Consider the following 14754-nt stretch of genomic DNA (forward strand, 5'->3'; position numbering starts at 1 on the left):
CTCTCCCTTCCGATCGCCATCAGGCGGGTCTTTTTTCCGGGTCCCTTCTGCACCCCAAGTGACCCGGGCGGAGGGCACTCGCTCCGTGCACTCAGCAGCGGCCGGCCCTCACCTCCGGGCTGAGGCCAACAGCTCCCGCCGGCCCAGGCGGCCTCTGCCCGGCTCTGCAGGGCCCCTGAAGGCCCTAGACCTCGCCTCGGGGCCTCCCCTCCCCCTCGGGCCGGGGAACGACTCCCCGGGCTGCACCTGCACCTGCGCGCAGCGCGCTCCGCAGGGATGCATCAGAGGAGGGACTCCCAGGCCGCCCCCAAATCGAATCGGACTCGGGTCTCCCCCGCTCCCCCCGCGAGGCCCCAGACGGCCGCTCCTCGGGTCCCGGCCGCCGCTCCCCCGCAGCCGGGGCTGCCCGGGGCCTCCGCGGGGCAGCGGGCCCAGCAGGCCTTGCGGCCCCCGGCCGGCGCCGCTCGCCTCCACCCGCGTCCGCGCCCCCCGGACCGAGCTCTGCCACTCCTCGCGCCGCTCCCCGCCCTCCCGCAAGCTGCCATACCATTGCGGCTGCACGGCCCAGGCCGAGAGCCCGGCGACGCCCGCCCGAGAGAACATGGTGCCGCCGGCGCCGCTGAAGGTCGGTCAGACAGGCCTCACCGCGCCTGCGCGGGGCCTTCCCGACGCGCCCGCCCACCGCGCTCTCTCCCGCAGTCTCGCTTCCTCCCGCCGCCGACGGCGAAGCCTCGCGAGCGTTGGAGGGGGCTGTGCCTCCCGAGGCCCCACCTCCTTCCGGCTCTGGGCCCACCCACCCAGCTTCCTTCCGCTTCCGGTTGGCGGGGCGCTGGGCTTGGGGAGAGTTGTCGCTGCCGGTGGTCGCGATGGGAAAGTCCGATTTCCTTACCCCGAAGGCCATTGCCAACAGGATCAAGTCCAAGGGGCTTCAGAAGCTGCGCTGGTACTGCCAGATGTGCCAGAAGCAGTGCCGGGACGAGGTAAGCGGGCCCGGGGGGGGTGTGCGGGGAGGGGGGTCCGCGCTGGGCGACCAGCTGCCCGCCTCCCCGGGCGGCCTCACCTGCACCGCTCGCGCGGGGGGAGCCGGGGGGCTCGGGCGCCTCATCCCTCCGCGAGCTTACCCCGGGAAGGAGTGACCTGGGAAAAGGTTCCGCAGCTCTCCGGGACGGGAAGCTGCTCCTCTAGCCGCGTCCTAGAACGGCGGCGCTGGAGGGGGCAGCGCCAGGCCTGGGGATAGCAGCAGTCCTGACTCGACGCGGCCCGGGAGGCTCGGGGTGACTAGGCTCCAGCCAGGCCTCCTGTCGGGGTCGGACGACGCCGTGGCAGGTGTTTCTGCAGCGCGGGCAGCACTGCTGTGGATGGACCGTGGTCGCGGGCCAGGCTGTCAGGAGTCCCAGCCGCGCCGCTTCCCACCCGTGTAGTGCGGGGCAGGTCGCTTGCATTCCCCCTGCCTGTTGGCTTGTCTCGTTAAATGGGAATAAGAATTGCACCAAGCAGGGGAGGGCCCCTGGGTGGCTGGCTCAGCGGTTGAGCATCTGCCTTGGGCTCAGGGCGTGACCCCGGGGTCCTGGGATCGAGGCCTGCACCCGGCCCCTCTGCCTGTGTGTCTCTGCCTCTCTCTGTCCCTGTGTCTCATGAATAAATACAAACTTTTTTTTTTTTTTAATTTTAAAGGGAGGATTGTACCTACCGGTAAGATTGGGAGTTTTACTTTTTTATTATTATTATTTTTTTTAGATTGGGAGTTTTAAATCCATGAATGATGTGGCCATGGCTGGGGAAGGCAGGCTGTCTTTGGGCAGATCTTAGAAACTTTGGTATAGGGGTCCCATGAAGTCTATATTTTTTTCTCTCATTGTTGAGGCTGATGATAAAGCACCTTGAAGAACTGAGAGCAAGCTAGTGACAGGCTCATCATCTTCTCTGGACATTGAGTTGGATTGCGTAGGTGCAGGGGAATGTTGGATAATCAGAAGGATAACCCTCCTCCAGGGTTTCCGCCAGCGGGGGATTAGATGCTTCGGGATGGACTCACACTGAATAACACCGATACAGTCTTTTTTTTCTTTTTCATCTCTCTCCACTTCTCTTTTTTTAGTAGTCAAGGTGAAATTCTCACACAGAAAACGAGAGGCTAATACCGTGAACATGCATGTATCTATGACCCATATTTAACATTCTTTTTTTTTTTTTAAAGATTTTATTTATTTATTCATGAGAGACACAGAGAGAGAGAGGCAGAGACACAGGCAGAGGGAGAAGCAAGCTCCATGCAGGGAGCCCGATGTGGGACTCAATCCCAGGTCTCCAGGATCACATCCTGGGACGGAGGCAGGCACTAAACCGCTGGGCCACCCGGGCTGCCCCGTATTTAACATTCTAAGCAACTTGTCTGTCTTTGCTTTTTTCAGAAATATGTTAAAGTATATTGCAAACCTTGGGACATTTATCACTACATACTTAAGTATGCATCTCTAAGATATTTGGGTCTCTCTCTCTCTGTCTCTCTCTCTCTTTTTTTTTTTTTTTTTTTTTTAGGATTTTTATCTATTTATTTGAGAGAGAGAAAGCATGAACAGGGGGAGGGGAAAAGGCAGAGCGAGGAACAAGATGATTGGGACTTCATTCCAGGACCCAGGACCTGATCCAAAGGCAGTTGCTTCCAACTGAGCCACCCAGGGTCCCCGTCTAAAACACTCGGACCTTTTTCTAGGTAGCCACAATACCCATCAGCCCACATAACAAAATTAATAATTTCCTTCTGTCATCTGAAACATACTCCATATTCGCTTGTCCTCCCTCCCTTGTTCCCACAGATGCTTTTTATTTATTTATTTTTATTTTTAAAAGATTTTAACTATTCATGAGAGACACAGAGAGAGAGGCAGAGACACAGGCAGAGGGAGAAGCAGGCTCCCTGCAAGGAGCTCAATGCAGGACTCGATTTTGGGAATCCAGGATCAGGCCCCAAGCCAAAGGCAGACACCCAACTGCCGAGCCACCCAGGTGTCCTGCACAGATGCTTTTTAAAAGTTTTTTCAAACCATGATCAAATCAAAAGCTATGAATTGGATGTGTTATTAGGACTTTAAAAAATATTTTTTTAAGAGCAATTTTAGGTTCACAGCAATAAAGAGTGGAAGGTACAGAGCTTTCCCATAGATAGGCCCCACTACAGCTTCCCCCTATCAGCATCTTGCAAAAGAGCAGTACTTTTTTACAATCAATAAAGTTACATTGATATGTCATCATCACCAAAGTTTACAGTTTATGGTACCGTTCACTCTAGATGTTGGACATTCTATGTGTTTGGACAAATGTATAATGACATATACCCATGATTATAGTATCATACAGAATAGAGTTTCACTGCCTTAAAAATCTCTGCGCTCTGGATTATTAGGACTTTTAATCCTTTCTCAGTTCTAAACTGAATATAGACCCCACTTCCCTCACCCTTTCTCCTGACCCCTGAAACCCAATTATTTTTCTTTTCTTTTTTTTAAATTAATTTTTTATATGAGTATAGTTGACACACATTACACACACATTACATTAGTTACATTAGTTTCAGGTGTACAACATAATTTATATCTTAGACTATAATCCTGTTTATACCTTATGCTGTGTTCACAAATGTAGCTATCTGTCACATATCACATTATTTTATTAACAATAGCGTTGACTATTTTCCCTATGCTGTACCTTTTATTTCCATGACATTCGTTCTATCACTGGGCGCCTGTATCTCCCACTCCCCTTCACCTGTTTTGCCATCTTCTAATCCCCCTCCCCAGCAACCGTCAGCTCTCTGTGTTTATAGGTCCAATTGTGCTTTTGTTTTTGTTTATCCCTTAGTTTTTTAGATTCCACATATAGGTGAAATCATACAAAATTTGCCTTTCTCTGACTTATTTCACTTAGCATAATACAGCCTGGGTCCATCCATATGGTCACAAATGGCAAGACCTCATTCTTTTTTTTACAGCTGAGTACTATTCCACTGTGTATGTCTTCTTTATCCATCTTCTTTGTCTGTTCATCTATCAGTGGATGCTTGATTGCTTCCATATCTTTGTCATTCAGTTGTTTTTCTGACATTGACTAGAAGAGACTGGGCTGGTAACTGCCTTGGAGCATTGCCACTTTCTGGTATAAAACAATCAGGTTTTCTTATGGTTATCTTTCACCTTCTTTCTCTAATTTATAGTTTCTATAAACCAAAACTTAGATATGAAGGCTTGATTAGGTCCAGGTTAAATATTTTAGGGAAGACTACTTTATAGGTGATCCTGTGTATTTCGTGTTATATCACAAAAGGAAGCCCATAATGTCTGATAGTGCTAAGATATTTAAATAAAGATGACAGCCTGTAAAGTAATGTCAGAAAGTAATATTTTCCCTTACTAGCAAGTAACTGGTAAGGAATTATCTAGGTTCCCATCAGCCTTTTACTTAGGTGTTTTAGTATCTGTGATTGAGTCCGTTATTGCCATAAGAGTTGCAAAGTGGTTATTTTTCTATATTTTTCTAAATGTATTATTGGCTACCATTCTTTTATAAAAAGAGCATTTTCTCATTAATTAGGACTGTTTGGTTATCCTTAAATGTTACCCTAAAATATAATTCCTATGGGAAAAGGAGATTAAAGGCTTAATTCATTCTTTTAGTTGCCAACTTCAGAGTAAGATACTTGTGGTGGTTCTGTCCTGTTTGCCCTCAAATCTATTCATTGCCTTCCCTACCTGGGAGGGTGGCCTGCAGGAGGAAAAGTTGACCCTTCCAAGGTCTTCCCCTGTCTCCCTAGCTCTCAGTATCTGAACATTGAGGGGAAGGAGGTCAGATCCAGAGTACTCCCTGCCACCCCCCACCAGCCCATCCACTCTTATGGGCTTCTTGAATGTAATAACATCATTTTGTTTTCATTTTATTGATTTATTTTTAACTTAGGGAATGTAGTACTGGTTTTCATTCATGAGACTGATACTAAGTTTCCTTTTAAGATATCTTTAAGTAAAAGTAAGGCACAGGTGGTACACAGATGAGGCAGGAATAGTGTGGGTAGACTGTGGGTGATCAAAGCTTAGGAAGCTAAGCAAGATGGAGTGTTGACGTCAGGCCAGAGACATGGGATTGAGCAGAGGGACACTAGAAGAGTTCTTAAGGAGGCTGAGTGGACTTGGTGATGATGGAAGGCAGACATAGAGGAGGATTCCAGGATGCCTGACTCTGGGGTCCTGGCTCGGGTGATGGGTGTGTGATTGTGCTGTTCACTGAGATGGGGAATATGGGAGGATGGACACATTTTCATTTCTATTTCTAGTGAAGAATCAGGTGTAAATGTTGAGTAGATACAAAGCCAAAACTTAGAATTTTTTTTATTAACCATCAGAAGAAGATGAAATTTAGTATATTTAACATGAGGTTTCTGTAGTATGCCACGATATCTTTTGGATAATGAATTGAAGTAGAGAAAAGTGAGTGAAAATAGTCCCCTTAATAGAAATTCACTACTGACCCATTTTACTTCATTACATCTCTCTAAGTGCTTGCACAGCACTACATGAAGTAGGTGTCCAATAGAATTTGTTAAAGTGATTTAAAAAACAGTCACTCTTTTGTTACTGTGCCCAGTCATGTTTCTTATTAATGTGTGTTTTCCAAAGCACTGTTTTTCTGCCTTTTTAATCTCCTGGATTATTCTTTAATTAACAGTGTTGCATAACTCAACCTTGTAAAAAACTTGTTTAAAAAAATGATAGTGTGTTTAGAGCTAGTTATTTTTCTCTTTTTTTCCCTTTTCTTTATTGTTTGTTTTTTCAATTTATCATCAAAGAGCAGCTTTTTAGGATTGATTAAATACTTTTCTTTAGGGCCTATTATGATGACCTAGATGACCTAAATCAGAATGTAACTACTACCTTTCCATTTTTGTAGAATGGCTTCAAATGTCACTGTATGTCTGAATCTCATCAGAGACAACTCTTGCTGGCTTCTGAAAATCCTCAGCAGTTTATGGATTATTTTTCAGAGTAAGTAGCTTGAGGACATCCTTTCTCATAAGCTTTATTCAGTTGGACTCTTAGTAGATGCTTAGTATTTTCTATATTGGGAGCTCTGTTCATTCTTTACACATTAACACAATAGCTGTATTATCTTGTGCTCAGGTTTTGTTTTCCTTTGACAATTTATTATAGCATAAAATTGTTGCAGAAGTGGGTCTCACAATTTAGTCTTGCACTTCCAACATAAACTGTCTTCATTCCAACTCAGTTGTGGCTAAGAGCACAGCCCTGGAGTCAGACTGTCTGCTTTAAACCTGCAAGTCCAGGCTTCTCTACTCATGAGCTGTGTGACTTTGGCTGAAACACATTTGTCTGTGCTTTTGTCTTCTCATCTGTAAAATGGACCTAAAGACCGTACCCTCTTCCAAGTGTTCTCTTTATTTTATAAAGTTTATATAAAGATTAATAAATTAATACTTTTTTAAAGTTTTGTTTTGTTTTAAGATTTTTTTTTATTTATTCACGAGAGACCCAGAGAGAGGTAGAGACACAGGCAGAGGGAGAAGCAGGCTCCTCACCAGGGAGCCCAATGTGGGACTCGATCCCAGAACTCTGGGATCACACCCTGAGCCAAAGGCAGACACTCAACCACTGAGCCACCCAGGTGTCCCAATGAATTAATATTTTTAAAGTGTTTACAAGAGTACTCAGTACTCGATGAATAGCTGTAAATTATTATTACTATTAATGTTTAGTTTTGTTTCTACCTGTTTCTTTCCAAAGTTCTAGACCTTTTGTACTTAGGATCCCTTTACACCCTTAAAAATTATTGAAGAGCCCTGAAGAGCTTTTGTTTATGTTTGATATTGATACTTGATTTTAATATATTGGTATTTGTAACATAGGGATTAAAAATGAAAAAATTAATGTATTAATTCATTTAAAATAACAGTATTAAACCTATCACATGTTAAAATAATTTTTTTATTTTAAAAATGTATTTTCTAAAACAAAACAAAAATAAGAGTGACGTTTATATTTTTGCGAATCTCTTTAGTGTCTTAATGCTTTCTTTTTTTTTTAAAGATTTATTTATTTATTTATTTATTTATTCATGATAGACAGAGAGAGAGAGAGAGAGGCAGAGGCAGAGACACAGGAGGAGGGAGAAGCAGGCTCCATGCAGGGAGCCCCACGTGGGACTCGATCCCGGGACTCCAGGATCGCGCCCTGGGCCAAAGGCAGGCGCTAAACCACTGAGCCACCCAGGGATCCCCTCTCTTTAGTGTCTTAATAGAAGATAGTTGGATTCCACACCTGCTTCTGCATTCAATCTGTTTCTAAAGGAAACCCATCCTGTTCATAGATGTATAGTTGTAATAGGGGCAATATATTTTTTTAAAGATTTATTTATTTATTTATTCATGAGAGAACGGAGAGAGAGAGGCAGAGACAAAAGCAGAGGGAGAAGCAGGCTCCCTGCAGGGAGCCCGACGTGGGACTCCAGGATCACGCCCTGGGCTGAAGGCAGGCACTTTAACTGCTGAGCCACCCAGGCGTCTAGGGGTAATATTTTAATAGCCTTTTTCAGTTAATTTTGGATATTCTTCTTTGATACTGCATCAAAACAATAGCATGGTAGTTTCTTAAACTTTTTTTTTAAGTTATTTTTTTATTATTTTAGAGAGAGAGTATGCACACTCATGCACAAACTGGAGGAAGGGCAGAGGAGGAGAGAGAATCCACAAGCAGACTGTCCACTGAGGGTAGAGCCCAATGCAGGGTTCAGTCCCAGGACCCTGAGGTCATGACCTGAGCTGAAATCAGGAGTCAGTGGCTCAACTGACTGAAGCCCTCAGGCCACGCTGGCATGGTAGTTTCTTAAAGATTTGTTGTGGTGTGGAATCTGAAACCATATCAGTGAACTTTTTAAACTCTATTACCTTATGATCTCTTGATCTTTTACTTTTTTTTTTTAAATTTTATTTATTTATTCACGAAAGACACAAAGAGAGAAGCAGAGACATAGGCAGATCCCAGGGCTCTGGGATCGTGACCTGAGCCAAAGGCAGACGCTAAACCACTAAGCCACCCAGATGTCCCTCGATCTTTCACTTTAAGCAGATCTTGTACCCATGCATGATTTTATAGCATCATGTATTGGTCATTTGGAAGATATTCATTCATTTACTGAGTATCCCAAATGGTGACACGTTTTGTTACACAATAGCATAAAATCATATTTATTAATGTTAGCACTTGTTATCAGAAATGTCTTTAAGTTTTGGGAAATACATTGAACTCACAGTAGCTGATGCCAGTTTACCAGATTCAAATTTTTGCTTGCGGCTCGAATTTTATCATTGGCAACAGAATACCGTCAGTTGTTCTCCTTGACATGACACACTTTGTTTAGTTTTAAAAAAAATGTCTACTAAATATCTAATCTGGAATAATCATGGTTGACTTGTCAGTCATTCTTTCAAATAAAAATGGTGCTCTTTGGAAAAAGGTAGTTCAGCACATAGCTCAAACATTCACACAAGTACTTTGTTTAAGACAACCCCTGTGCAGCAACAGAAATGATTTATTCCTAATCCCATTTCATCACACGGGATGTTAGAAAGATATAGCCCCAAAGATTGAGACTGAATCCCATTAATGATAGTGCTTCATCAGGGATGTTCTCAATGAAATGGGCAGTGACTTTCACTGTGAGTACATGAAGCATACCTAGGTTGCTAGTACAGTTTGGTCTCACCACCCACTGCCTTGACTTGGCTAAGATGCCGGCAGGTTCACCCTGCATTGCTTTTGTGCCATCAAGGCAAGTAACATAGGGAAAAGACCAAAGTTCTTTATCTGTGAACCACCTAAAACCACTGGAATACCACTGGGGTGCTTGTGCCACACTTGGGGAAATGTCATTCTGGCAAGAACTATCCACACTGGAGCCTTCCTCTCTACCCCCCCATTCACTGCATCCACAGTAGCTGCCCTCCGCCTCCAACAGCCTCCTGAAGGGTCACTTGTGCCTGTTTCCATCTTCCTGGGTATCTGTTTTCACTGTCCATGAACACCTCTCTGTTTACTACTCTTTCCTGGCTTTCCTCCTCACCCTCCTCCTCCCTCTGCTTACTTTTTTCCTTAACCCCTCTGCCTGTCCCCGCAGTAGCTCAAATGCAGGAATTTTCTTCAGGGTGCCTGCTTGGCTTCCTTTCATCCATAGCACGCAGGTTCCAGGAGTTCCATTCTTCCAGCTGCTAACCTTCATGTGGGATGACTCCTGAATCTTAATTTTCATTCCTAATATCTGTCTTAAGTTGTAGATTTTTTTTTTCTGCACAATTCTGTATTTCTGAAGGTTGGTTCTCTCAAAGCCAACATTTTAAAACTAAAGGCAGTATCCTGCCCACCACACCTGCCTGTTATCCTGGGCTGTCTGATAACTGCTGCCCAGGAAGCCCCTGTTTTGATTCTCCTCCACAGTGTCCTTTCAACATGTATCCTTTCCATTCTCACAGCTCTAGCAATAGTTCCCATGATCTCTCACCTAAAGTAATTCCATGACTTCCTCACTGGTCGCCCAGCTGCAGCTTCTCCTCCTGCACATGTTTTTTGCCCGTGGATCACAAACCATACAGGCATCATGAGCACCTGGAGGGCTTGTGACGACAGTGGCAGGTCCTGATTCAGAAGATCTGAGCTAGGGCTAGAGACTTGGCATTTCTACCTGGTTCCCAGGCAATGTCAATGCTGCTCTTCTGGGGGCCACACTTGGAGAATTCTTGTTTTGTACTTTCCACGGGATTATCTTTTTAAATCACAGATTTTCACGGACTAATTCCTAAATAAATGATCTGGTGCTTTTCCACTGCATGCATAAAACCCACCCTCTTCAAGGTGCTTCTAAGATAAGCCCTACCAGTATTTTCCAGCTATGTGTTCCACCCCCACCCCGTTATTCTCTTCTGTCCCACTGTATCCCTCATTGCTGTCTACTCTCAACATTAGCTTGATTAGATGATCATTTCCCAGACATGATACTTTCATGTCCCTCTACCGGCTGGAAATGGCCTTCTCTTCACTCTGAAGTCCTGTTTAATACTTCACTGCCCAAATTGGGGATCACCTCTGGGCATCTCCATCAACTCCCATGATACTTTCTCATGTCTCTTTTGCAGTTCGATTTCTGTTATGATGGGTTCTGCTAGATTGTAACCTAGGTCAAGATTTATGTCTCATTCACACATGTTTACCTAGCACTTAACACAGTACTCAGCGCAGAGGGACAGTAAATGCTAATTTCACATGTAATAAGGGGAGTTTGCTACCTTCAAAAGAATGGTGTTATTATGCTACATTCAGTAGCAGTGAGACTTGATGAAGGAGCCTCTGCAAAGATGTGTAGTCGCTTTGGTTACGGCTACTCTGCTAAGGCCAAAGGTTTCAACAGCAAATTGACTTTTCACTGTAATTCTTGAAAGCTATAATCTTTTGGGAATTCCTTCCTTTTTCAGTTTTTAAAGGTTTGTAACAGATACATAGATGTTTCATCTGTCCTTTGGGCATTCACACTGTATGATGGCTTACATTTCAGCAAGATGATGCTTTATATTTGTAGAATTACCATAACACACTCTTTCCTTTCCTTATTAGGGAATTCCGAAATGACTTTCTAGAACTTCTCCGGAGACGCTTTGGTAAGCATCCAGTTATTGTGCATATAATAACGTCATGCTCTTATAACCTGCACAGGACTGATGATATCATATTTTGTTCTTAGGAACTAAGAGAGTCCACAACAACATCGTTTATAATGAATATATCAGCCACCGGGAGCATATCCATATGAATGCCACTCAGTGGGAGACTCTGACTGATTTTACAAAGTGGCTGGGCAGAGAAGGTAAGAATAAGACCAGGATTTGAGTAGTTGTTTCATAGCTCCAGTGCGGGGAGAGAGAATTGTCATAGTTTCTGAGTAAATTTATGGAAACGAGGGTGAGTAGGGCAATTCAAAACAGGTGAGAATACATATAATCTTCTAGGATTGATTTTGTGTGTTACACATGATTATGAGTGGAATGGTTCTTTTGATTGGGCAGAGATGTATCACTGAAATTTCCTCTCATTTGGATTAAGATTTATTGTCAGTCCTTTCCCTCTCTTATCCCCATACTCATTTTACTTTCAGAAACTTTTGTTACAGGAGCTTTTTATTTTATTTTTTTTAAGATTGATTTATTTATTTTAGAGAGAGAGAGAGCGAGCCTGAGCAGTAGGGATCAAGAGGGAATCTCAAGCAGACTCCACACTGAGTGCAGAGCCTGATGGGGGCTCGATCTCATGACCCTGAGATCATGACCTGAGCTGATCAAGAAACCAAGAGTTGGACACTTAACCAACTGGGCCACCCAGGCGCCCCAAGGAGCCTTTTAAAAATTTGTTGCAGCTTTTTCCATTTCTGACCTTCATAGACTGAAGCTCAGGAGAAGAGAGAAGGAAATTTTGTGTCAGTGTATTTCTTATTCAGTGTGTTACTTTATTTCATTTTTTTAAAAAATTATTATTATTATTATTATTTAACATTTTATCTATCTATTCATGACAGAGAGAGAGAGAGAGATACAGGCAGAGGGAGAAGCAGGCTCCGCACAGGGAACCTGACACGGGACTTGATCCCAGGTCTCCAGGATCACACCCTGGGCCAAAGGCAGTGCTAAACCACTGGGCCACTGGGGCTGCCCAACTTTATTTCATTTTATGGGAAAAATTTCTACTTAGTTAAGTTAGTAGAATATCATGTACTCCTTGGATGTTAAATACTTAGTTAAATAATTACTAAGCAAGATAATACTTCTTCCATGTGTTTCTCTTGCTTAAATAGTTGACTTAACCTAGCTAGTTAAAAACAATACAATTTTTTTCTGTTTAAGGACATAAAATATTTTACTTAAAACCTAAATTTCATCAACCATGAATATGGAAAATTTGTATGTTGCATGAATGTGTGTTTTTGAATGTGTTTGAATGGGTGTATTTGAATGAATAAGCATATGATGCAGAGAGATAGAACACATTTCTATTTACTTTTAGTTTTGATTGAATACGAATTTGTCTTTTTTTTTTTTTTTTAAGGCTTGTGCAAGGTGGATGAGACTCCAAAAGGCTGGTATATTCAGTATATAGACAGAGACCCAGAAACTATCCGCCGGCAGCTGGAACTAGAGAAAAAAAAGAAGCAGGACCTTGATGATGAGGAAAAAACAGCCAAATTTATTGAAGAACAAGTGAGAAGAGGACTGGAAGGGAAAGAACAGGTGGGTGACAATAACATTCCAGGAAGCAACAGAGAAAGGACTCAAGAAGCAAAATTTTTAAGTGTTGAATTGGGTTTTGTAGGTCTTGTTCCTTAATTAAGAGAAGAAAAAACTGTGGCCAAGTATAAAAGCCCAGGTTTTGGAGTTGAGACAAACCTGGGTTTGTGTGCTAACTGATTGACTCATGATCTTGAAGAGTTTTATACTCTCCTAAACCTCAGTTTCTGTATCTCTGAGGCAGAAGCGATAGCTAATGGGGAAGACATAGCAGATCATACTGCGTGGCTGTAATGAATGTAGTGCTGGAGTTAAAAACAGCGTGAGAGCCTAGAGGGCCAGCATTTGCCCCAGCCTGGGGAGGGTATAGACTGCCTGAAGGTAGATACAACCTCTGGGCTCAAAGAATCAACCCACAAAACCCAGCAAATGGGGGAAAGAGAACATGGTTCAGGTGGTTCAGGTGTTAGCATAACTAGAGTAAGGCATTTATTTTAACAAATATTTATTGGGTTCCCCTTATGTACCAGGCCTTTTTCTAGACACTGGGGATAAGGCAGTAAACAAAAGGTAAAATCCCCCCAACTCATGGTATTTATGTATCAAAAATTATGTGTGTACAGGAAAACATAACTTAGTATATATGTAAAATTACTAGCCATTGAGTATTTTTTAAAACCTTATTGTGGTATAAGATACATGTGATAAAGTGTATGATGTGTGTTAATCTTAGGGTGACAGCTCAGTGAAATTTTACGTATGTACATGCATATGTAGATGAATGGATGGGTAATAGATGGACCAGGACCCTATGTAGTGACCACACAGATCAAGATATAGAAGTTTCTAGGGTCATAGTCATTCCTAACTAAATTCCTCATTCCCAAGAAGGAACCAACGTTCTAATGTACCACTGTTGATTATCTATTAGTGTGTTCTTGAACTTTGTAGAAATGTGATCCTATATTATACTCTCTATCTGGCTGCTTTAACTCAAACAGAACGTTCTTCATGTTCACTGCACCTATCTTCTTTCCTATCAGTGTTTAAGTCTTGTTTTAAATTGATATCTCCTGTTCCATTGTAGAAACATCAGACAGTTTATCCATTCTCCTGTTGAGAAACATGTGGCTTGTTTTCAGTTTTTGGCTATCGTGAATACAGCTATTCTGATCATTAATGTACTTGTCTTATAGACGCTGTTTAGTACAGAGTGACGCAAGAGGTAGCAGGCAAGAGGAAAGTAAAGACCCATTTATTTAAGTTTTTTAAAAGATTTATTTATTTATTCATTCATTCATTCATTCATTCATTCATGAGAGACACGGAGAGAGAGGGAGAGGCATAGGCAGAAGGAGGAGCAGGCTCCCTGTGGGGACACCAATGCAGGACTCAATCCTAGGAACCCGGGCTCACGACCTGAGCTGAAGGCAGACACTCAACCACTGAACCACCCAGGTGCCCCTAAGATACATTTATGAGTCAACTTATATACCATGTCAATTGATCTCCTTGATAAGTGGGTGGGTGCACATGTGTATCACGGTACTACTGTCATATGCGTGCATTCACACAGTCTTTTAGGAGATTTCTGTATTAAAATAAAAACAATGGTTAAACTGCTGTAATTGTCAAATTTAAACTCCTGCCAAAGATTAAAAGCTTTTTATTCTTGAAATTTTCTCACCTTTTTAAAATATAAACCTCTATTTTCTGTAGAGGAAAAATGATGATTTCCTATTATGGAAGTAAAGAAGGATCACATCTTGTACAGAGGAAAGTGGTTTACTTTTTGGAATATTTTTGTTTTGTAACATTTTAGCTTAATTCCATTAAAATCTTCAAGTTAATTCGTACTTTTCAGGTGTGAATAGCATCTCCCCCTAAAAGGCAGGGGAAGTCCTGCTTATTAGTACTTCCTCATTCCACTCTTAGATATTATCAGTTTTTAAAAAGTAATATCATGTCTTTCGCCTTCCTTTGTGGGATCTTAATGGAGAAAAGAAGAGCTCAGTTGTTTCTCAAGAACATTTTTATTAGTAGAAACAATAATTAACATTTATCAAACACTATCACAGGCGTTATGCTAAATGCTTCTTTATATCCTCCTGTTTTACCCTTATGACACCTCTAAATAGGCATATTATTCCTATTTTAAAGACAGAATAATTGAGGCCCAGGGAGAGCAGGAGATTGACAGGCGACAAAGGTAATGGTGTGCAGAGGTGACTGGGTTTTACATTCGGGTCTGAGTCTTAGGCTCTCGATCTTACACTAAACTATCCCCCCCACTATGGAAAGGTTTTGCTTTTTAAAGTAATCTTCTAGCTAAAATTCTTAAGGTTTATTGTTTTATGTTGTATCCTGTTTAAATTGTAGTAGATATAAAAATGTAGATAAACTTCTGCAGTGTAGTACAGAGAAGCTAC

General features: G+C 42.6%; 1 protein-coding gene across 1 annotated transcript in view; it reads left to right on the top strand.

Moving 5' to 3' along the window:
* Nucleotides 1–789: 789 nt before the first annotated feature.
* Nucleotides 790–14754, top strand: part of KIN (Kin17 DNA and RNA binding protein) — a 35547-nt gene continuing 21582 nt past the window's right edge. The window contains exons 1-5 of the mRNA XM_025445581.3: nt 790–980; nt 5938–6032; nt 10665–10708; nt 10792–10914; nt 12147–12328. Coding sequence (XP_025301366.1) covers nt 867–980; nt 5938–6032; nt 10665–10708; nt 10792–10914; nt 12147–12328 — 558 coding nt within the window. The 5' untranslated portion in view covers nt 790–866. The remainder of the gene's footprint in view (nt 981–5937; nt 6033–10664; nt 10709–10791; nt 10915–12146; nt 12329–14754) is intronic.

Source organism: Canis lupus, chromosome 2, assembly GCF_003254725.2.
Source record: "Canis lupus dingo isolate Sandy chromosome 2, ASM325472v2, whole genome shotgun sequence".
In the NCBI taxonomy this organism is placed as follows: Eukaryota; Metazoa; Chordata; class Mammalia; order Carnivora; family Canidae; genus Canis; species Canis lupus.